General features: G+C 38.8%; 1 protein-coding gene across 1 annotated transcript in view; it reads left to right on the top strand.

Annotated features, from left to right (window-relative positions):
• Positions 1-24781, top strand: part of tex11 (testis expressed 11) — a 212359-nt gene that overhangs the window by 80817 nt on the left and 106761 nt on the right. Inside the window, exons 10-14 of the mRNA XM_051935388.1 lie at positions 15127-15184; positions 15997-16092; positions 16174-16255; positions 24284-24362; positions 24460-24611. Of these exons, the coding sequence (XP_051791348.1) occupies positions 15127-15184; positions 15997-16092; positions 16174-16255; positions 24284-24362; positions 24460-24611 (467 nt within the window). The remainder of the gene's footprint in view (positions 1-15126; positions 15185-15996; positions 16093-16173; positions 16256-24283; positions 24363-24459; positions 24612-24781) is intronic.

Here is a 24781-nt window from a genome sequence, read left to right as displayed (position 1 = left end):
TTTAAACAAAAAAGATAACAGTGGTATGTCTTTCATTTCCTAGGAACATCTGAGTACTGTGGTGTTTTCTGAACAAAGACATGCAGGTTAGGTGGATTGGCGATTCTAAATTGGCCCTAGTGTGTGCTTGGTGTGTGGGTGTGTTTGTGTGTGTCCTGCGGTGGGTTGGCACCCTGCCTGGGATTGGTTCCTGCCTTGTACCCTGTGTTGGCTGGGATTGGCTCCAGCAGACCCCCGTGACCCTGTGTTTGGACTCAGCGGGTTGGAACATGGATGGATGGATGGATGGATTTTTAGTGAAGCAGTATTTAGTTGTATGAAATTAAATCAAATGAGAAAAACTGGCTGTGCAAAAATTTGGGTCCCCTTGTAATTTTGCTGATTTGAATGCATGTAACTACTCAATAGTGATTACTTGCAACACCAAATTGGTTGGATTAGCTCGTTAAGCCTTGAACTTAATAGACAGGTGTGTCCAATCATTAGAAAAGGTATTTAAGGTGGTCAATTGCAAATTGTGCTTCCCTTTGACTCTTCTCTGAAGAGTGACAGCATGAGATCCTCAAAGCAACTCTCAAAAGATCTGAAAACAAAGATTGTTCAGTATAGGGGAAGGGTACAAAAAGCTATCTCAGAGGTTTAAACTGTCAGTTTCAACTGTAAGGAATGTAATCAGGAAATGGAAGGCCACAGGCACAGTTGCTGTTAAACCCAGGTCTGACAGGCCAAGAAAAATACAGGAGTGGCATATGCGGAGGATTGTGAGAATGGTTACAAGACAACCCACAGATCACCTCCAAAGACCTTCAAGAACATCTTGCTGCAGATGGTATATCTGTACATTGTTCTACAATTCAGTGCAATTTGCACAAAGAACATCTGTATGGCAGGGTGATGAGAGAGAAGCCCTTTCTGCACTCACGCCGCAAACAGAGTCGCTTGTTGTACACAAATGCTCAATTAGACAAGCCAGATTCATTTTGGAACAAAGTGCTTTGGACTGATGAGACAAAAATTGAGTTATTTGGTGATAACAAAAAGTACTTTGCATGGCGGAAGAAGAACAGCGCATTCCAAGAAAAACTCCTGCTACGTACTGTCAAATTTGGTGGAGGTTCCATCATGCTGTGGGGCTGTGTGGCTAGTTCAGGGACTGGGGCCCTTGTTAATGTCGAGGGTCGGATGAATTCAACCCAGTATCAACAAATTCTTCAGGATAATGTTCAAGCATCAGTCACAAAGTTGAAGTTATGCAGGGGTTGGATATTCCAACAAGACAATGACCCAAAACACAGTTTGAAATCTACAGAGGCATTCATGCAGAGGGAGAAGTACATGTTCTGGAATGGCCGTTACAGTCCCCTGACTTGAATATCGTCAAAAATCTATGGGATGATTTGAAGCAGGCTGTCCATACTCGGCAGCCATTAAATTTAACTGAACTGGAGAGATTATGTATGGAAGAATGGTCAAAAATACCTCCATCCAGAATCTAGACACTCATCAAAGGCTATAGGAGGTGTCTAGAGGCTGTTATATTTTCAAAAGGAGGCTCAACTAAGTATTGATGTAATATCTCTGTTGGGGTGCCCAAATTTATGCACCTATCTAATTTTGTTATGATGCATGTTTCATATTTTCTGCTAATCCAACAAACTTAATGTCACTGCTGAAATTCTACTGTTCCCATAAGGCATGTCATATATTAAAAGGAAGTTGCTACTTTGAAAGCTCAGCCAATGATAAACAAAAATCCAAAGAATTAAGAGGGGTTCCCAAACCTTTTCATATGACTGTAGATACTAATATATTTACTTACTATAAAGGTGACATACAACATCTGAGATAGAGCTAGTTCCATTTCTTTTGTTTTCCAGTTGAAGCACACAGGTGAAGTGAGCTGCTCATGATCACACAGTGTCAGTACAAGGATTTCAACCCACAACCTCAGAGTTTGAAGTCCAAAGCCTTAACCACTTCACTACACTGCCTGCTAAAAGCTATACCACATTGCCACAGTAGTAAAAACAGCTTTAAAATACCAGTACACTGATGAAGAAGTTACCCAACTATCATTTAAGTAAATTAGTATTGCTATTTATAAAATACAAAAACAATGTGGGGCTTGAATTTTAATGTGTGATGGACATGTTAATCCTCCAGTGTAACAACAAATGAAGGAAATGTTATAATCTTGAGCTTAGAGTTTAAATCTGTTTTTGTAATAACATGCTTTTAAATGCTGGTTTGCCAGAGAATGACTCTATTAGGTTTGTAATATTTGCTAAAGTAAGATTTTATTTGCATCATTAACTAGTTAAAAACAAACTAAACAGTAACAGGTGAGTCAAATTGATTATTACAAATATTATTATAAATATTACAAAACCCTGGAACTTTAATTTTCCATCTCTGTCCATCCTTTTATTATTTCCTCTTACATTTGTCCAAGCTTTAACATCCTGTGTGAAATCGATCTAGTCAGCTTTACATTCATCCATTATTTCAGAACTCCTATTAAAGACCCTTTCTTTTGCTGTTTTCAAATGCCTTATATGACCAATAAGACTTTGTTGTTGCTTAGCCTGTGCACTAATCCAAAAGTAAAGTATTACCTGAACCTGCAGGTTGGTTGCATTACACTCACTCATTAATGTACCTTTCAATGCTGCATTTGATATATGTGTTTTCACTACGTTTGCCACATTTTGGGGATTATGTTGTGAATGGATATTACAGTAGATAGGCTTCAAAAACCAAAAGAATGCAGCAATTTTGTGTGAGCATTTCCGTAGTTAGCAACAAAATATGTGATTGTGCCCATCCTGCTAACTGGCATAATCACAGTGCTTTGTAGCACTAAGCAAATTTCATTGCCATTGTAGGCATGCCAAATAGCCACTTTGTTTAGAAACTTTGACTTTTACTTCCTACAGCTGTTTGTAGAGTCCTATATACTTAACAATGCATAGTGCATGCAACATTTCCCTCTCGACTGTTAAATGTACAAAACTAATTAGAAAATGGATGGATTCTTAAAAGCAAACCCGTGGACGTGTTTGACATAATCAGAAAATGAATGCAAACGCTCCCATTCACGCCATCATTTTGTCTCCTCATACAACATCCTGACACTACAAGCTAAACAACTAAAACTCACATCAGATCAGTCACATCATTACACTCGCAAGGCATGCATGATGCTATTTGTGGATTGACTCCATAATGGAATAAAAATGTTAATAGCGAAAGCATATTAGGTGTGTATTGGCTTTTTAAAAATAATAATAAGCACAATTCCTGCATTTTATATGTAGGTCTTATTCATGTTTTTGTCATGTATTACTTTGTTTTCTGGGGTAATTTGATTACTTGCAATCATGCATGAGTGCAGTATAAACTTTCAGTCAGAACTACCGATACTGAAAAAAACTACAAACGGTGTGGTTTTGGAACATTGGTATTGGCTGGTATTGTATCGGTTCTTTTGACATTCCTACATGTATTTAGCCAAATGCAATATGGCTTATAACTTTTATTATTTTATTATAGTTCTTATAGCTATATATACTCTTTATAGCTATATAAATGTGAATGTAAATATAGTAGATGAGCCAGCACGTGTCCTTTTTTTTTTTTTTCTTCTTCTTTTGCAGCAAACTTTCTGCAGTCAAAACAAACAGCAACAAGTTGAGGCTTATTTTATCAGTGAGTGAGAGGTTTTTGGTATATTAGCCTTTACTTTAAAGAAACTGGAGTAATAAACTATAAAAAGTAATTTGAGAAGTTGTTCTGTGCAGATAGACAAATGGCAGAAAAAGGAATTCAGACCTTTATTTTGTCCTTTAAACTAAAATGGACACTGTTTGAGTTTGGACAGCAAACTTGTTTAAAATGCAGAATCTTTTTTAATTTTGAAAATAAAGAGACATTTGAAATTGGTGGGAGTTGGTCTCGTCCGTTACGGGAGATGGACGTCTGAAGCGGAGCTCCATTAGCAGCGGCTTTATTTTTTCACGTATTTCTTATTATTTTGAGGTATCCTGTATTTACCCGACCCAAGGAGTTTCCACTACAGTATATAAACATGAGTAACAAGAAAGGGGGTCAGAAAGAACCGGAAAGGAAACTTAAAGCTACATCCAAGTCTAGACAGACAGCAAGCCCAAGTGCGAGGTACGACCTTTCAGAGACTGTCGTGGAACAGGCAGGCGAATGCATAGACTTCCCAGGACCCTGTTCCATTGCATCATCTCCAGTCGAGAGTGAAAGTGGGACCGAAGGTGCAAGTGATGCAGGTCACGATAGCTCGTCAATTCCAGATCACTTGAAACTAGAAATGGCCTTGCAGTCCGTGCTTTCCTCCACTCCTCATGATCCCGAAGCATCGGCTATAACCGCGGTTGCTACTTCACCCGCGGAGCACCAAATCCGAAGTGATTTGTCCGAACTGAAGGAAATGATCACAACATTGCTCACGGCCACAGTCACAGCCATAAGTGTGCTTAAGAAAGACATCCATAAAAGTATGAAGAAAGAAATGTGACTTGCAGCAGGATAATAAAGACTTGGAAATGCGTTTATATAATCATTTTGATGCGACTATTAAAGGTATGCTGGGGAAAATTGAGGAACGCATTCAAGAAAATACGTCTAAACTGAGAAAACTTGCCGATCAGCTGGATGACATTAAGAAGACATTCACGGCTCGAATTGAAACAACGGAACAATTGGCATCTAACGCAGATGGAAAAGCTACAGCTGTGAATTCCAAATGCAAAAAACTCGGAGACAGACTTGCGGCTCTGGAAGATGGATGCAGAAGGAATAATATCAGAATCGAAGGTCTACCTGAGAATCGTTAAAGTCCAAACCCAGTGAAGTTCGCAGTTGAACTGTTTTCTAAAATAATTGGAGAGGACTTTAACTCAGATACCGATATAGCAGCAGCTTACCACATACGCGGATCAAATACCTTTAAACCTAGGTCTTTTATTGTCCGCTTCGAGAGGTTACTATGTAAGCTAGATGTGATGGCACTCCTCAGACACAAGCAAGAGATTATATTTGAAAATAACCACATTCATATTTTCCCTGATTTCTCTCCCACAACCGCTGCTAAACGTGCAGCCTTCTATAACATTAAACACAGGTTACGGCAAGCCGATATCAAATACAACCTCTCGTATCCTGCCAAACTGAAAGTGGATGTGCAAGGCCAATACTACATCTACTCCAGCAAGGAGGAAGCAGAAAAGGAATTAAGAAAGCTGATCCCGATACTATTCTGAAACACAATAGTGAGTCGCATCCTGTCATGGCATGGCAAGGAGATATCACCAGCTGTCTGATCCACTTGTAATGATACGGGTACCATAATTATACTTCCTTTTCATTACTCGGACTCTTTCTGTTTATGTTTTAATTACAGTTATAGATGTGTGTGTGAAAGAAATATTTTTTCTACCACCCTAAAGGAGACTGTTTAACATCATACCCTTGGTTTATTGTTATTGTTATTATTGCATTAGGATTTACTATGCTTATCCAAGACCACTTTTTAACACCATTCCCTGGGTTTATTATCTTAATACTTTAAGATTGCTGAAGATTATACTTTATGCTTATAGTTTGTTAATCATTATATTTTAGGCATATAGTATTTAGACTTTACTGGTAATAGATATCTCTACTTTTTAAACCTCAAACGCCGCTGCATGGGGGCTTGTTTTGTTTTGGACGTGCTCTGTCTCTAGGTATGTCAGAGGACCGAGACTTTGTGAAGTGGGGTTCAGCCTCACATGAGGTGGCAAAAGGGGGGTGGGGGGATAAGGGAGGGAGAGAAAGAGAGCAGGCTATATCTAATCTATACTTTTAATTCGTATAATTATAACTACCAACGTAACAATAGGCTGCATGGTAATAACTCGTGGGGAAATTGGAAATTAAGGTTAAAGCTGTCTCACTTCCAGTTAAGACTATAAAATGGCATCAAAAATTCAGAATCAATGTCTCCATGATGGGACAGTTAACTTTGTGAGCTGGAATGTTAAAGGCCTGAATCACGAATTAAAGAGAAAGAAAGTATTCTCTCACCTAACAGGTTTAAACGCTAAAATAGTATTTTTACAGGAGACCCACTTACTAAGCAAGGATCAGTTCCGGCTGCAAAAAGACTGGACTGGCCAAATGTTCCATTCTTGCTTTACAAAGAAAACTAGAGGTGTGGGAATTCTCATACATAGAACAGTCTCATTTGTAGCATCAGATGTAGCATCTGATCCTGAAGGGAGATATGTGATTGTCATGGGCAACTTATTTAACTGTAAGATGATTTTGATAAATGTTTATGCACCTAATGTCGATGGTAAGGAATTCATGCAAAATGTATTTGCATCCATTCCCAATGTGAGTACTCATAAAATTATAATGGCTGTGGACTTTAATTGTGTTTTAAATCCACTCTTAGATAGGACTCCTGTCACAGGGGGGATGACATCTAACACTGCAAAGACAATTACACAGTTTGTAACTGGCCACAACTTATCAGACCCCTGGAGGTTTCTAAACCAAACTGAAGAACATATTCATTCTACTCACCATTACATCATTGCTACTCAAGAATTGACTATTTCTTTATAGATAATAATTTCTTGCCTACGATTAAATCTTGCAAGTATGACGCTATTGTTATTTCAGACCATGTACCTCTGATCTTGGAGCTAAAGTCATTATGCCCTACATACTCACCTCGCAGATGGTGTCTTAATCCGCTTCTATTAGCAGACGAGAACTGTACAGAATTTATATCCAAACAAATCAGCTTCTTCCTAGAGACAAATACATCCTCAGAAGTTTCTGCAGGAATACTATGGGAAACTCTAAAGGCATTCTTAAGAGGACAGATTATTTCATATCTTTCCCACAGGAATAAATTAGAAACCAAGAAAGTATTAGAGCTAAGAAGTGAAATTTCTAGAATAGATGAAGAATATGCCAGGCGTCCAAGCGAGGTTCTGCATAGGAAAAGGCAGGCTCTGCATTCAGAACTCAACCTCATGACAAGTTAAGAAACTGAACAACTAATTTATAAATCAAGACATCATTACTGTGAACATGGAGAGAAAGCTAATAAGCTTTTAGCTCAACAAATCCTCAAGCAAGAAGTTTGCAATGCAGTCCCAGTAATCACCAACACAAACAGAGATAAAATCATTGACCATAAAAATATAATGCACACATTTAGAGACTACTATAAATCCTTATATTCTACTGAGTTTAAAGAAGACAACACACAATCTAATGCATTTCTACATACATTACAGATACCACAAATAGATACTTTTAGTGCGGAGGAACTGGATAAACCTCTGGCGCTATCAGAATTACTAGATGCTATAAACTCAATTCAGGGCGGGAAAGTAGCAGGCCCTGATGGCTACCCTGCAGAATTGTATAAGAAATTCTCCACTCAGCTAGCTCCCCTCCTTTTAGCAACATTTACAGAAGCTAGAGACAATCAAATTCTACCTAAAACTTTTCGCCAAGCATTAATTACCATCTTTCCTAAACAAAATATGGACTTATTACAATGTGCATCATACAGACCAATTTTACTTCTGAATAATGATGTTAAGATACTCTCAAAAATCATAGTTAGAAGGATGGAGAAAGTGCTGCCTTCGGTAATATCACAAGATCAAACTGAATTTATCAAGGGTCGACACTTATCTTCCAGTCTTCTACGCCTGTTTAATGTAATAGATTCACCAGCAAAGTCAAATACCCCATAAATAATATTATCATTGGATGCAGAAAAAGCATTTGACATGATTGAATGGATATACCTTTTCACTACATTAGAGAAATTTGGGTTTGGCCCGAACATTTGTTCATGGATCAAACTACTGTATACCAATCCAGAAGCTTCAGTTTGTATTAACAACATTTGTTCAGACTACTTTAAACTAGAACGTGGTACCAGACAAGGATGCCGCTTGTCACCACTGCTATTTGCAATCGCCATTGAACCACTAGCGGTTCACTGTCGAAATTTTAATCAGATAAAGGGGATTATCAGAGAAGGACTGGAACAGAAAATTTCTCTATATGCAGATGATATGGTACTGTATATATCAGACCCACAAAATTCTGTGCCTGCAGTCTTAACAGCACTTAAAGAATTTCAAAAGATCTCTGGTCTCAGAATTAATCTGAATCAAAGTGTACTCTTTCCAGTGAATTCTCAAGCATATAATATTAGATTGGACACCCTACCTTTTATCATCGCAGATCAGTTTAAATATCTAGGGGTAAATATCACAAGTAAACACAAAGCTCTTTATCAACAAAATTTCGGAGTCTGTATGGAAAAAATTAAGCAGGACTTGCATAGATGGTCAACCCTTCATCTCACTCTAGCCGGAAGAATTAACATTGTTAAGGTGAATATTCTTCCTAAGCTTCTTTTTTTATTTCAAAACATTCCTATATACATCAATAAATAATTTTTTAAGAAATTAGATTCAACAATAACCTCATTTATTTGGAACTCAAAACATCCACGTATCCAAAAAGCGACCCTAGAAAGACCTCAGGCAGAAGGTGGCATGGCTGTACCCCATTTTCAGTTTTATTACTGGGCAGCAAACATACAAACTATAAAAACCGGGACACAAATAGATGAACATACATAGGCTTGGTCCGCAATAGAAGTAAAATCCTGCAGTACTTCTTTATATTCCCTGCTTTGTGTCCCAATAAAGGCAAGTTATCGCCAATATACTAATAACCCAATTGTGCTTCACTCACTCGGGACATGGTACCAATGTAGAAAGCATTTTAAGATGGAGAATCTTTCATCTGTGGCACCCCTGCAAGAGAACCACCTCTTTCAACCCTCGCAAACATATGCAGTTTTTAATATCTGGAAAAGATTTGGGATTAAATTGCTTAGAGATCTTTATATAGACAACATCTTTGCATCCTATGAACAATTACATTCTAAATTTTACTTTCCAGCTACACATTTCTTTCACTATCTTCAAATTAGGAACTTTGTTAAACAGAACCTGACCGATTTTCCTCATCTTGCACCCTCCTCCATGCTGGAAAAATTACTGCTCAATTCTTAGGACTTAAACACCATCTCTGCAACATATAAAATTATTTTACAGTCTGTCCCTTTCAAAGATCCAACTGGACAATAGGAAAAAGATCTCTTAATCAATATATCAGAAAAGGAGTGGAAAATAGCAATACAGAGAATTCACTCGACCTCCATATGCATTTGGTTTTCTTCCAGATTGGTTTAAAGTGGAGAAGGACAAACAAACTGTGATTGCATTCACTACACTTTTGGCTTGTAGACTTATTTTGCTAAACTGGAAGAATCCTAATTATCCTCTTTTAAGTCAGTGGGAAACTGATGTTTTATACTATTTGAAATTGGAAAAAATCAAATTCTCAGTTAGAGGATCTGTACAGAACTTTTTCAAAACCTGGCAGGATCTAATCAATAAAATTTTTAGAATAAGCTCTTAAAGCACAGAGGAAGCAATTCTCTCCGCATTTTTTCTCTTCTCCATTCATCTCTTTTGCCCTATTAAACTAATCAATTTAGGTATGTTTACAAGCTTTAAGGTTTACCCCATTGGCCATGTTCTCTTTCTCAGGGGTGGGGGTCGATCTGTTTTCAATCCTATTTTTTATGTAAAAACTGATCTATTTGTACGGAATGATTAAAATTAATAAAATTAAAAAAAATAAAGAAATTGGTGCTTAGTAAACAATAGGCTTTTTTAAAGATTTGTACAGTACTGTGTTTATTATTTGTTGCTGTGTGTCATACAGCATACGTTTGGATAAGAAACAAATACTACATGATTAAAATGGTAATCCATTTTTCAAAATTGCACCTTAAGAATGTCTAGCTGATACATTTTATACTGTAAATATAGTAAATGTATGCAGATAATGATTAAAACCTATAAGTGCATGTATATTTAAATTTAAGCAGTGTTTAATTGCCAATATCAATTAATCGATTGAGTGAGAATATATATATTGTGGCAGGCTGGGATGCCCCTTCACTGTATATTCAGGGGGAGCAGCCCTGGATGGTGCAATACCTCCCCCTGGATGGTGCAATTTCTCCCCTTGAACGCTAGATGGCCGCCCCCCGGGTTGGAGTGGTGCCTCGGTTTCCCGCAGGGCACCATGGGAATTGGAGTTGGGTGCAGCCCTGTTGGGTCCCGCAGGCACCACCAGGGGGTGCTGCAGCTGGGACTCCTGAGCCCATATGGGCAGCATATTCGCCACACCTGGAAGTGCATCCGTAACTCGGCAATCAACCACATGGAGCACTTCTGGGTGGACTATAAATGGGCCCACCAACCACCACTCAAGAAGCCAGAGTTGAGAGGAGGAGTGGTGGAGGAAGAAGAGTGTGCTTTGCTTTGTTTTGGGTGCTTTATTTACACTTGGGACTGTGTTGTGCCTGTGGGGATTACGGGGAAGACGTGCCCCACAGGTGAAGAAAAATAAAAGTTTATTTATTTTTATATGTGCCTCTGGTGTGAGTCAGTCTGTGTCGGGTCAGGTACCTATATAGCGCCTTTCTTACAATATATATATAATTTTTTTTTATTAGTTAAGCCTTGTTTTAGATAGGTACATTACAGAAAAAATGGAATAATTTTATTTTCTTTTATGCCATATGTATTATGGATAAATATACTGCTCAAAAAATGAAAGGAACACTTTTTAATCAGAGTATATCATCAAGTCAGTGAAACCTCTAGGATATTGATCTGTTCAGTTAAATAGTAGAGGGGGTTGTTAATCAGTTTCAGCTGCCTTGGTGTTAATGAAATTAACAACAGGTGCACTAGAGGGGCAACAATGAAACAACCCCCAAAACAAGAATGGTTTAACAGGTGGCGACCCTGATATTTTTCCCTCCAAATCTTTTCTGTTTTTTCACTAGTTTTACATTTGGCTATGAGCATGAGGTGATACCTGGACCCTACAGAGGTTGCACAGGTTGTCCAATTTTTCCAGAATGGCACATCAATATGTGCCATTGCCCGAAGGTTTGCTGTGTCTCCCAGCACAGTCTCAAGGGCATGGAGGAGACTCCAGGAGACAGGCAGTTACTCTAGGAGAGCTGGACATGGCCGTAGAAGGTCCTTAACCCATCAGCAGGACCGGTATCTGCTCCTTTGGGCAAGGAGGAACAGGATGAACACTGCCAGAGCCCTACAAACTGTCCTCCAGCAGGCCACTGGTGTGAATGTCTCTGACCAAACAATCAGAAACAGACTTCATGAGGGTGGCTGAGGGCCTGATGTCCTCTAGTGGGCTCTGTGCTCACTTCCCAGCACCGTGGAGCTTGATTGGCATTTGCCACAGAATACCAGAATTAGCAAGTCCACCACTGGCGCCCTGTGCTTTTCATAGATGAGAGCAGGTTCACCCTGAGCACATATGACAGACATGAAATGGTCTGGAGAACCCATGGAGAACATTATGCTGCCTGTAACATAATTCGGCATGAGCTATTTAGTGGTGGGTCAGTGATAGTCTGGGGAGGCATATCCATGGAGGGATGCACAGACCTCTACTGGCTAGACAATGGCACCTTGACTGCCATTAGGTATCGAGATGAAATCTTTGGACCCATTGTCAGACCCTATACTGGTGCAGTGGGTCCTGGGTTCCTCCTGGTGCACGACAATGCCTGGCCTCATGTGACGAGAGTATGCAGGCAATTCCTGGAGGATGAAGGAATTGATACCATTGACTGGCCCCCGCATTCACCGGAACTAAATCCAGTAGAACACCTCTGGGACATTATGTTTTGGTCCATCTGATTCTGCCAGGTTGCACCTCAGACTGTCCCGGAGCTCAGTGATGCCCTGGTCTAGATCTGGGAGGAGATCCCCCAGGACACCATTCGTTGTCTAATTTGGAGCATGCCACCCCCCGATGTTGTCAGGCATGCATACAAGCATGTGGGGGCCATACAAACTACTGGGTACGACTATGAGTTGCTGCAATGAAATTTCGGCAAAATGGACTAGCCTGCCGCATCATTTTTTCACTTTTATTTTCAGGGTGTCTTTGAATTTAGCCCTCTGTAGGTTGATCATTTTCATTTCCATCAAACGATATGGCATCCTTTCGTTCCTAACACATTACCCAGTACATATCAGTATAGATATCCAGCATGATTATTTTCCCATTGAGCTCTGATGTGTTTTCAAAGCGTTCTTTTAATTTTTTTTTAGCAGTTTATATATTTTATACATATTTTGTTAGTTAAAGTTTGTATTGGAAATTTAATTTATTTAAGTATTTTATAGTCATTGAACAATAAGCCTACAGAATTTCCTTTTGTTTGTAAAAAAAAATGAACAGTTAACACCTGTGGTCTGTAGTTCAATTATAAAAATATACTTTAATATAGGACATAAGGCTTATATGCATCTGGTTATGCAGGAGTTTAGTGATAAAGAAAAAAAAATTGATATAGGAATTGGCAGATCAAGTAACATGAAAATCGGTGACCAGTATTGACCTTAAAAATCCTTATTGGAGCATCCCTAATGCACACACAGTATTTAATTTATAATGCACGTGCCATGAAAGAAAATGGAATGCCTGTAATAATTACAAGACAAAATTGTAATAAAATGTTCATAAAATGTTTATCAAGAAAATACAAGGGTAACATGTTTATCAAGTCTATAACCAAGGAAAATATTTCTTTATCAATTCTTGCTCATTCTTTAGACTAAGACAAGAAGTGTCTTTTTTAAATAAAGGGCAAAACTTAAAAGTTCTTAAATCTTTAAATAAGCTTCTCTGTTAATTTCTGCCAAACATGTTGGTCTCCTTCACCTCCAAGTTCAGCTGGACAACATTATTGTCTGCTGTTCCTCTCCCTGCACAGGATGACTCCTCAGATTCCCATTACTTAGTTTATTACTCCACTTTCTTTAATTTAAAAGCCAATGTTCTTGTCTTTACTCTCTCCTAAAGTCTGACTGTACCCTCTTTGTTTACAGTAAGTTCTGGCAATAAAATGACGTGCAGTTCCTCCAGCACCATAATACCTAAAGTAAATTACCAAACCACTTAGGAAAGCAAATTCTGAAAAAAGTTTTTTGAGAAGTTTTTTTGGCTAATTTACACATCACCAATCGTGTATAGATTGGCGGTCGATCGATCATCGCTTTAGCAGACAGTCAATCTTTCAAACTTTTTTCATATTGCATTTTTCACAGAGCACAACATCACAAAGCATATTAAGGCAATTAAGGGTAATTGTTTTGATACTGTAAACATTTAGAGAAAATATGATAGTGTCCCGACCCAAGATACAATGAAATATTTTTTCTTGTATCATACAATCAGGTGCTGATAAGATCAGACATTGTCATATGTACTGAAAGTCTGTCACCTGTCAGTGTTGGCTGTTAATCATTTTGTAAAATCTAACAAAACATGTCTTTGCTGAATATACTACACTTTCAAAAGTAATTCAATTAATGACTGATTTAAGGAAATTGTATGTTAAAAGGCGATTATTGTGTCCTGGTAGCATGAAAGAAATTTGAATCCGAGTTACTATGATTATACTTGTATTTTAAAACTGACACATTGCTTACATTTTAGTGAAACAATTTGCCATCTTTGGTTCTGCAAAAAATGTACTTGTACTGAATGTACTAAGTTTCAAAAAGTGCCTAGGCCTGAGTTAGAGTATATATACTTAAAGTTATAAAGTTAGATTTTGTTACACAACTTAAATGTATTTGAATAGACTAAAATACAATTTGCACAATTTACTGTACTTTATTCTTTATTAATGCTTATATAAGTGTTAATGAAATGTACTGCCTCCATTTGATTTGCTAAAATTAATTACTGCTCCCAGCTTTTCTTAATGAACTTTTTTTCATCTTGTAGAGTATTAGCCTGCATTTTGTAAATGTATACAGTCATTTGTTCCTAAAACAATATTTTGAAGGCTGTCATCATTACAGGACTGTCTAGTACATAGTTCAGTGAAACTAAAAATCTAACATTTAAAATATTGCACTTTCTAATCACAGAGTGAAAATATATACTTTGTTTCTATAATACGATGCTGCAGCTTCATGCTCAAAACTCCTAAGTACAAGTTCTGTATATAGACAGATGACTGAATGCTATTTTTAATAACAATATTCCAGAGAATCTTATTTTGCATTTCTCTTTGTTTGATCACCAGTTGGTTACTATTTTTTACTAGTATGACATAAGTGGACAGAAAACAATTATTGCTGTCTCTAATAAATTGAACTATTTTTGAATTGATCTTAGTTTTCAAACTAATTTAGCTGTGTTTTACACTTTTTTTTCTTTTTCTTTTACATATTTGTTTTTGATTTCCTTTATTCCTGTTAACCTTGTTGGTCATGAATTCTTCCTGTATGTTATTTCATCTGTTTTCCGCTACTTGAAGCTAATCTTCTCAACTGACAATATATTGCCTGTCTTGCTTCTGTAAATCATGGAAAGGATTGTGGACAGTTCTAGTTGGACAGACCAGGCCACCCTGCCCTTAGCAACAATCCCCAAAGACTTCTGAGGAATTCCTAATTGCTTTCAAGTCTATGAAGACAGAGAATCCCTCCAGTATATCTGTGTCTTGGTCTTAGCCCATTAGGCCATGGCTGGTATACCTTGTGTAGGAGGCTCTTGGGGGCATCTTCACTACCTGCCCAATCACATCAGCTGGCTCCTGTCAGTATTGAGAAGCAATAGTTCTAATCTAAGATTGTGCCATAATTTGGAATTCCTCATCCCATCAGGGAGAGGGCCAAGTGGTAATGCATAAAAAATAATTTTGGTGTCTTGTACTTGTATTCTGATTCTTTTCATCATATCTCAGGTCACATGATGTTATAGCTGCTAGATGGAGTACATAAAGCCTAAAACAAGTAAAAATCCTTTTAAATTGTGTTTTAGTAAGAGTTTTTATTTCTGACGTCTATCAGTGAATTTGTATGAACAGACCCATATTTTGCTACAAAAAGCTTAAAAGGTGTACTGTTGCTCTTTGTTTTTCTTTTTCAGCCAGAGCTATGAAATTGCAAAGTTTGATAAAACATTTGTGTTAGGCTGTGATGTTAAGGTAAAGATTGAAAGCAATGTTTTATATTGTGCATATCAATTTGTAAAGTATTTGTTTTACTCTTTTTTTTCCCCTGAGAAACACTGCCAGTGGCCAACCTGAATCACATTTCACAAGATTGAAAACATAATACTTGAATGTGGTCACATGTTTTATAGAAACATGCTTCAAGCCTTCTCTTAAATTTTATGAATAAAATAGCAAGCATTTTAGTAAAATAAGGGGAAAAACATCTACTTAAACAAATAACAAAATAATTTATACAGTAAAATATAATTGCTATTATTTGTTTATTGTACTGGATTCTGCATGTGTTTTTTTTATTAACAGTTCTGATTGCCTGATAGATCTGAATACCGGTAGTCTGTTTACTAGTAATTGGTACAGTCCATGAGTGTTACTGCTACTTTCTGGTTCTTTCTGGGCACCATCACTACCTTAAAATACCCTTAAGTCTAAAGATTGTAGTTCATGGCATAACACACTTCCAAATTTAAAATGCTAAGCAGCAAGCTGTAAAGTGGCAATAGTGGTCTGCGAACTACCCCAAAACATCATTGAGATTAATATAAACAAATTTGTAGATACGTAAGTGATCCCATTTATCTATAGCATGTCATGGCTGTCTTAGTGAGATGCTCATTTAAAACAGTGGCAGTAATCATTAACCTTGACATTTAAAATAACTTTAAAGAAAGTATTTCTATTAATCACATAATTATTTTTAACCAAATTAACAATCAAAATGAAGCGTGAGCAATTAGACCTCAATTTGAAATTTAAATACATTTATGTATTATTCACTGCATTAGGCAAAAGTCTTAAGAATGCTAGCCACTGTGTATCTGGAGTGGGACGTCGAGAAGTATCAAGATAAAGCCATAAGTGCTATCACTTTAGCAAATGAGGTAATACTACTGATATTCCATTTTCATTTCTTGAAAATATACCTGGTAATTTAAATTAATTCATCTTATTGATTTGAATAGGAATATGTACATCCTTCTGGCATCTGCCTTGAGTTAAAAATCCTATTGAAATGTGGGTCTCCTGATGAATCTGTTAATAAAGGTAAGAAGTATTAAAAACCCTTTACATGTACTGTACATAATTAGATCTTTATTTAATAATTATAAATCTGGCTTTAAACATAACTTAACACTTTATAGTTCATTATCTTTTATTATCTATGCATCTCATTTCCAAACCTGCTTACTTCAATTATAGGATCACAGAAGACTACAGCTGAATTTTTTTATACTGTATTTTTAAATTTGACAGGCTATAAAGCCAAAAGCTAAAGTAAAAGTTTTGTATCTAAGGATAGGTAGCTAGTGATGGTAAAGCAAGGTAGATGATGATTTCAAGAATGTATCACCCAATGAATATATCTGGAACACTATTGACAACCTACTATTGCACTATTGGTGCTTGTCTTCCTTGGGAGGATGGATAAGCAGACTTACAGCAGGGACATACAAAACTGCAAGTGAGTCTTTGAAAACCTTCAATAAAGCAAACAACCTGAGCGGTTTTTTGAGTAAATAGCATTTCCGTAGTTGAAATGTGGCAAACCTTTGTCTTTGCCTGAAGTTGCACTAGGTTGATAAGCTGTCCATCAATTCTAACATGAACATAGACATTGAAACTAAAGAAGTGAGAATTCAGGGTGCATTCTGTAGGTGGGTATGAAATTGGCTCAAAAAAAGCAAAGGGGAACTTTTTCAGAATTAGGCAATGTTACAAGTGGTATCCCTCAGGGATCAGTGCTGGGGCTGTTTTTTTTTTAATATACATAAACGATATCAGACAATAATGTAATCAATAAGAGGATTAAATTTGCAGATAATACCAAACTTGATGGAAAGGCAGCTAATGTAGAATAAGCTAAATTGTTACAGAGGAATTTGAACAGCATACAAGCTTCAGCAGATTTGCAGTAGATGGAATTTAATGTAAGTAAATGTAAAGTATTACATGTAGGAAGTAAAATAGCTAGATTTGAATACACAATGGGAGGTATGAAACTTGAACGTATACCTGATGAGAAGGACCTAGGAATCCTAGTTGACTCATTACTATGTAGATTTAGACAGTCTACAAAAGTGAATAAGAAAGCTAATAAAATATTAGGTTATGTATCCGATATGTGGAGTTCGATTCAAGAGAGGTTAGGGTTGAGTTACATAACGCACTAGTGAAGTGTCACATGGAATACTATGTTCAATTTTTGTCTCAATATTACAAAAAACATATTCCTGTGTTAGAGAAGGTCAAGAGAAGAGCGACTAGGCAGATTTTCTAGAACATTAGAACAGTCTAGATGAGAACAAGCCATTAAACCCAACAAAGCTCACCGGTCCTATCCACTTAATTCTTCCAAAATAACATTAAGTCTAGTTTTAAAGGTACCATAAGTTACACTGTCTAACACACTACTTGGCAACTTATTGCATGTGTCTATGATCATGGTGTGAAGAAAATCTTTCTAACGTTTGTGTGAAATTTACCCTTTACAAATTTCCAACTGTGTCACTGACCTGGCAGTTTACCTTTAGTTAAGCCCATAGACTGCCTCCTATGTGCATGTGAATGACACCTGATTATTACAGAATACTAGATCTAGACAGGCTTTCTCCTCTGTTGGTGCTTTACCATAACTGTGTTAAAAAAACAGTTACTGATTATATCTTAAAGCTCCCCCTGAAAATTTGCCTTTTTAATATTACTAAAAAGATGCACATTTAAATTATTGCCTCCATTGGGGGTCTATAAGCCACTTTCCTTAATGCTTTCCACACAAATCCAGATGTCCTCACTAAGGTTGGGCTCATTGTCCAACTGACGAAGGTCAGGTCAGGTTGGGGAGCATGCACTAGTACAGTGTGTTGCCGCACCCACCACACGACGAAACAGCTCGGGATCCTGGTTGGCAACCCCCCAGACAGACACGTGGTCCAGTCCCACCCTACGGAAATTACCCTCTATCTGCCACAGCCAGGTGTTACATGGGCATTCCCCTTGGCCTGGTCCAGCCACTCAGGTCCTCAACAATGAGGATCCTGCAAGCTGGATCACACTTGGGGAATCGCGCCACATGGCCGTAGTGCCGTTACTGACACTCCCTCACAATGCAGGTATTGTGCCTCATTTGGGACTCCAGGAGCAACTGCTAATTCGACACAAAGTCAAACCAGTGGTACCCAAAGATTCTCTGAAGAGACACAGTAACCAAGGAGTCTAGTCTTCGTCTCAGGTCACTGGATAACATCCATGTCTCTCAACCATATAGCAAGACAGGAAGCACCAGGACTCTAAAGACTTGGACCTTCATCCTTTTGTATAGATATTGGGAGCACCACACACCCCTTTTCAACAACCTCATTACCCCCCCCCCCCCCCCCCCCATGCTCTCCCAATCTGTCTACTGACTTCATAGGAAGAGTCACCAGAAACATGAATCTTGCTGCCAAGGTAAGTAAACCTCTCGGCAAGGTCAACATTCTCTCAGCAGGCTGACACACTGCTGATGGCTGTGCCCAAGAGGTCATTAAAGGCCTGGATCTTAGTTTTTATCCAGGACACCTGCAAGCCCAGACACTCAGACTCCTCGCTCAGTCTCTCGAGCATCCTGATCAGAGCCTCCATTGACTCTGCAAAGATCACAGCATCATCAGCAAAGTCGAGATCAGTGAGTCTTTCTTCCTCCACTCTGCACAGCACTCACGCTACCAGTGTACAGGCTGGTCATGATATACAGCAACCTTGAGGGGATCCCACAAACCCTCAGGATGTCACACAGGGAAACTCGATCTACTGAGTTGAATGCATTATGAAAATCGACAAAGGCTGCAAAGAAACTTTGCCGATATTTGTGTTTGCGCTCCATGAGAACCCTCCGCGACAGGATGCGGTCGATGGTAGACTTCTTTGATGTAAAATCAGATTGCTTCAATCGCTGGTAGGTGATTAAGTGATCACGGATGCTATGAGGATGACCCTATCATGGACCTTACTCGGCACCGAGAGCAGTGTTATCCCCCTGTAGTTGCTGCAATCCAGGCAATCACCCTTCCCTTTCCAGATTGGGATGACAAGTTCCATTTTCCAGTCAGTTATGAAACAGAAAGCGGTTAGCCGATTTGCGCAGTGTAAGATGAAATGCTTAGATAAACAATATTATGCTTATTGATAAGTAAGGGCAAGGGGGAGGGAGAAAAGATATTAAAAGCTGATCAAAAAAGGGGAACTTTGCTTTTCTGCCTTGCAGTGCATGAATCTTATGTACTCCCTGGTGCCTGAATAAAGACTGATTGATCAAACTATTCCTGTCTTCCTCAAGGGTTACTTCCACACTCCCAAATGGAAGCAAAGATTACTTACAATGCCAGGAGGACAGCCTTACCACTAGCTTGGAGAAGTGCACACCAGATACCACAGATCCCTGCAGCCTACCCTCCCCTCAGCTGGTTCACCATCTGTGCAATCTCAGTGAGATTGGGTGGTTCACAGCTAATTGGAGGATCAGGCTCAAGAACCGTGGACCCAAAGATATCCAGCGTCCTAGCCGGAGGATCAGCTTTGAACAGTGGGTCACAGTTGCAGTGTCATCTGTAAGGACCATTCCATCAGCCGCCTTGACTGCGACTGTCTGAGGAAAGGATTCGGATGTGTGTAAGGCTTCGATTCCTCTGTAAGCAAGATGTGGGTCGCTAGACCACAGGTGGTGTGCCACTTGCTCACAGATTCTTCTAACAAACACCTCCTTATCTGCCCTAAGAGCCCTTGCTGCCGTCCTTCTCAGTTCCCAGTACAGACCAGAGTTGCCATCATGCCGTGCGCTGCGACTCCTCTTGATATTCAGGGAGTCCTGCCAGATGAAGCATCTCCTTTTGGGAATACCAACACAACCCTCAGCAACCTTCAGGGTCTTGTCACGGAAGGTCTCCCACATCACATTGGGATTGGCAGTCAAACCCAAATCCGCAAGTTCCTCACACAAACTGTGCAGACTCGTTAGGAACAGCCTAATCTTGGAGTCTGGCCAAGTCCAGTCTCTTTTTCCTAGTAGGTTGTAGCCTACTGGACCTAAGCTGGATCTTCAGAATAGCAACAGCAAGTCTGTGGTCAGAATTCACAAACTGGGCACTTCTGTAGACCCTGAAGTTTTGCAAGAGCCTCCAGCGCCTGCCCACGAGGATGTGATCAATCTTTCACCACACCACCACTATTGGAGTACCAAGTCCAACGATGTGGCTCAGGACTCTGTAACCAGGATCCAGTGATTCGCAGCCCCTGCAAATTTAAGGAACATGGAGCCACTTTCACCACAGTCACCAGACCCATGGGGACTGAGATAAACCTCATAGCCAGCCCTGTCAGTGCCAGTGGTTGCATTGAAGTCACCTATGACCAGAGGATTGTCACCTCGCGGGTACCCATCAACCACCAAGTGAAGTTGAAGTGAAGTGAAGTTGTGAATAAAGTATCTCCCTCACCAAGACATCACTCACTGTGGTCAGAGCATACACCGAGACAACAGACAAGGCACCTAGGGAGTGCCGTAATCTGAGTCTTCTAATACGCTCTTTGAAAGGAGTGACATTGGACATCATCGAAAGAAGCTGATCCGCTACAGCAACAGCAACTCCTTGACTATGACAGCCATCAGAGCAACCAGACCAATAAAAGGTGTACCCATCTACAGAGATCTGGCCAGTCCCAGGACTGCACACCTCAGAGAGTGCCACCACTAAAATGTAGAGTTTACGCAGCTCCTCCGACAGCAGAGGAAGATGATCATCATGCTGGAGAGACAAGTGTTCCAGGCACCCGGATTGACACCTCAAATTAGGACCCGAGTGCTGCCGTGCAGCAGGCGACACCTTAGCACCACATTAGTTCTGATTCCCAACAGGCCTGACCCCATTGGCTATCCAACGATTTCAACTCTTTCTGGGGATGGGGCTCCCGAGGGCTTTCCCCCATCACCTTCATGATGCGAGCAGCCTTACTATGGGTGGCTGCAGCAGAACTACTCCCGCAAAGAGCAAAAAGGAATCCTTTCTGTCATGTAACAGCTGTGTGAAGTTTTTTTTTTATGGTGGCTGGTGTGCCAACCTGCCACCAACCCCCATGATTTTCCTGCAAGTTGGAGGACCGCTTGCAGGGCCGGATGCTGTTTAATGTCATACCCAGGACAAGAATGAAGAAGACTTTCATTTAAATTCTGTTTGACATAAACAACAACCCCACTCTTTTCCTTTTCTATCCTTCCTAAAAAGGTGTATCCCTCTGTGTTATACTCATCCCCATATTGTTATTTAGCCAAGATTCTGTTATTGTTATATTATAAATATGCTCAGCTGCATACAATTCCAAGTAATTTGTTTTACTTTTGATACTTTTAGCATTAAGGCAGTCTATTTTGATTGTGTTACTCATTTTAGTTTTGGGTTAGAATTCACGTTTCTGTGCATGTTTGTTTTTATACCATTGTTTATCTCCTCATGTACAATTCTAAACCTGGCCTGTCCTAAACCCCTCCCCCCCTTTCCATAGTTTAAACAGTCATTGACTAATCTACTGATATACTGTACCTCACCAACACATTTCGGGACTAAGAGTTATGAGTTATAAAGAGTGATTGAAAGAGCTGAACCCTTTAAGGGGGGACTTGATTGAAGTGTTTAAAATGATAAAAATGAATTAGTACCTTAGATTTTAGTTGTTATTTTAAAACAAATTCTGCAACAAGAAAAGAGACATTGTTAGAAAGTCATAAAGGCAGGTGTTGTATAAATTTTTCTTCACACAAAAGTACCACAGACAAATGAGATAAATTATCAAGTATTATGGTGATGGGTGGGACTTCAGCGATTTTGGACAATCTAGGTGAATAAGGCAGATGAGCTAATTGGGTTGAATGGCCTGTTCTCATCACAATTTCCTAAGGTTGTACTCACACTAGACATGTTTGTTCCATAATGTGCTGAACACGATTATTCCCTCTCCTTACTCCCCCGCTGGCCTGCATTCACACTGCTCTTTCATGTTCTTGGTTTGGGCACGCTTTCTTCTTCACTATGTGACTTTATGTAAAGCCAAAACAAGATCAGAACACGTGTGATGAGTGACACAGTACATGTGAAAATAATTTTCCTTATTTTGTGCTTTTTTTGAAGTCATGTAGGGCAGGATAACAGATTTACTGAGTGTGCAGTGCAGCATTTTGCTGTGAATCATGCTGCATGTATGAGAAGATTTTTAATAATGTTAAGGGAGGAATTTGCAGCTTTTCTTGCTGACTACAATTCATGTTCTGTAAGGTGAGAATAAAAACCTGTTTTTAACGGTTTCGACTGAAATGATGTTGCATCATTGACATCATGTTTGTGATCTGTGCTTGGGCACGTTTAGTGATCACACTGTTTCTGAATCCTACTGAACCATGCTCGGGCCTATCTGTTCCAAGCAGGCCCGGGCATGGTATAGTTGGCCCAGCATCGAGTGATCACACTGGTCAAATAAATTAAACTTTGTTGGGGTTACATATGGACAAACATGGTTGGGCATGGAACAAATTGCAAGTGTGAGTACATCATTAAGTTCTAATGTTCTATGCTTGGTGAACCTGAAAGCATACAAAAACATTAAGGTGAAAAAGATATTGAAGACTGTAAGAGCGATCATGCAGACCTCATTTACCATGCTGTTGATCAGGAATGTATCTGAGAGGAAGCATGTAATCATCTCATAGAGTTTAGATGGGTGTCCTCTCTTCTTGCAGTGGATAAAGATGGCTTTTCTACTGACATTGTTTTTATACACAGTGGTTATGTTGAAATTATGCATGTCTTAAAGGGACCCATCCTTTTCCACACTATTGTCTACTGTTGTTTCTTCACCGAGGACTCCATAATCAGTAAGTTGTCATTGTGTTTACATTTTTTTTTCTGTTACTGTGCTCTCCTGGCCAAAGACTTATTGGTATCACTCAGCCCATCCAGTCAGTTTTTTATTCAGCTCTTTTTGATGGTTTCCCCTTTAGATAACTTCAGTCTTGGTTTTGAGATCTAATGCTTGCTTGATTCATTTGTATATGCCATTGAAGTTCCAACAGTCTGTGAACAACTGAATGTTCTCCCAGAGTTTCAGCTAATGTTGTTTGCACATTCCACTTTATTGTGTAGCACCCGTTGTGAATTTCCCATTGGGATTAATAAAGTATCTATCTATCTATCTATCTATCTATCTATCTATCTATCTATCTATCTATCTATCTATCTATCTATCTATCTATCTATCTATCTATCTATCTATCTATCTATCTATCTATCTAACTGTGGTGGTGATTGTGGGCTTATCACTTTCTAACTTCAGCCTCCCATGCTGTGCTGTCACAGTAGTTAGTGGCACTGGAGTAACATTTTCTGGGTGCAAGTCTGAGTAAGGTAACCCAGTGTTGTCCTAATTTCACATGTTCAGCCTTATCAGTGTATTCCAAAGGAGTGCTGATGACTTAAACCACCTGCCTTTTGGGCTTAACTTTGGGTTTTCTGTCAGGATCAATTTTCTTAGCCTTCCCTTTTCCAGTGCTGTCACAAGGCAATGAGACTAGTTGCCCAGTGTGGGGTTTAGATTGTGGGCCATGGATACATTATATCTGGGAGACAAAACCTCCTATGTATTTTTTTGCAGTCTATCCAGAGATCTTATGGGGCTCAGTGTCGCCATATGTTTGCCTCAGAGAGGCATGTTATACAGTTTGATGTGGATAGGCTATGTACTGGCACAACTATCTTTTTTTGCAGATAGTAGGCAGCATGCTATCCAGGGTGAAGCTGAAAGCAACAGGTGACAAACACATAGGCACTTTGAACACACCAAATGCTGCCTACAGCCATTTGAGTTATCATTGCATACCACTAGTTAGTGGCATCATGTAAGATTTCCATTCTTTTGACTTGAACATGAATCATTCCTGGCACTAAACTTTTAAGTATGAAAGAAACATAAAACTCAATGAAACAGTCACGTGAATTTTATGGTTAGTGGAGTGTTCACTTTTTTTTTTTTTTTTTTTTTTCTTCTTTCAAGTGGCAGCAAAGCTATTCGATTCAAATGTTTCTCTGGATGTTTGTTTAAGTACTATTACGCAGTTCTTAGAAGATGGCAGGTAAGATAACATATGTCAAACTCAAAACCTAAAAACAAATAAAATAAAAAAAATATAAGGATATTACATATACTGAAGCAAAGTTTTATATTTATAGGGAGGCACTTGCGTTTAATTTCATGAAAACTGTTTGTATGCATTTTGAAGATTGCCCGGAAATTGGGAAAGCTTTGCTAATGCATATTGAGCTGTTGTTGCAGAGAGGGAAGGAGCTGCTTGCCAAGCAGAAGATAGAAAATCTCATTACAGGTTCTTAATTTATTTTATTACAAATGTCTATAATTTTCTTAAATGAAAATAATAATGCTAAATCTGACCATTCCTGTAAAAAAAAAGCTTGGAACAAAATTTGATGGATTTAGTGAGAAGTCTTTTTAGAGACTTTGGTACATAGTACTAAACAAAATAATTAACATTTC

Source organism: Erpetoichthys calabaricus, chromosome 12 (genome assembly GCF_900747795.2).
Source record: "Erpetoichthys calabaricus chromosome 12, fErpCal1.3, whole genome shotgun sequence".
Taxonomy (NCBI): Eukaryota; Metazoa; Chordata; class Cladistia; order Polypteriformes; family Polypteridae; genus Erpetoichthys; species Erpetoichthys calabaricus.
This window is presented reverse-complemented; position numbering and strand designations above follow the sequence as displayed.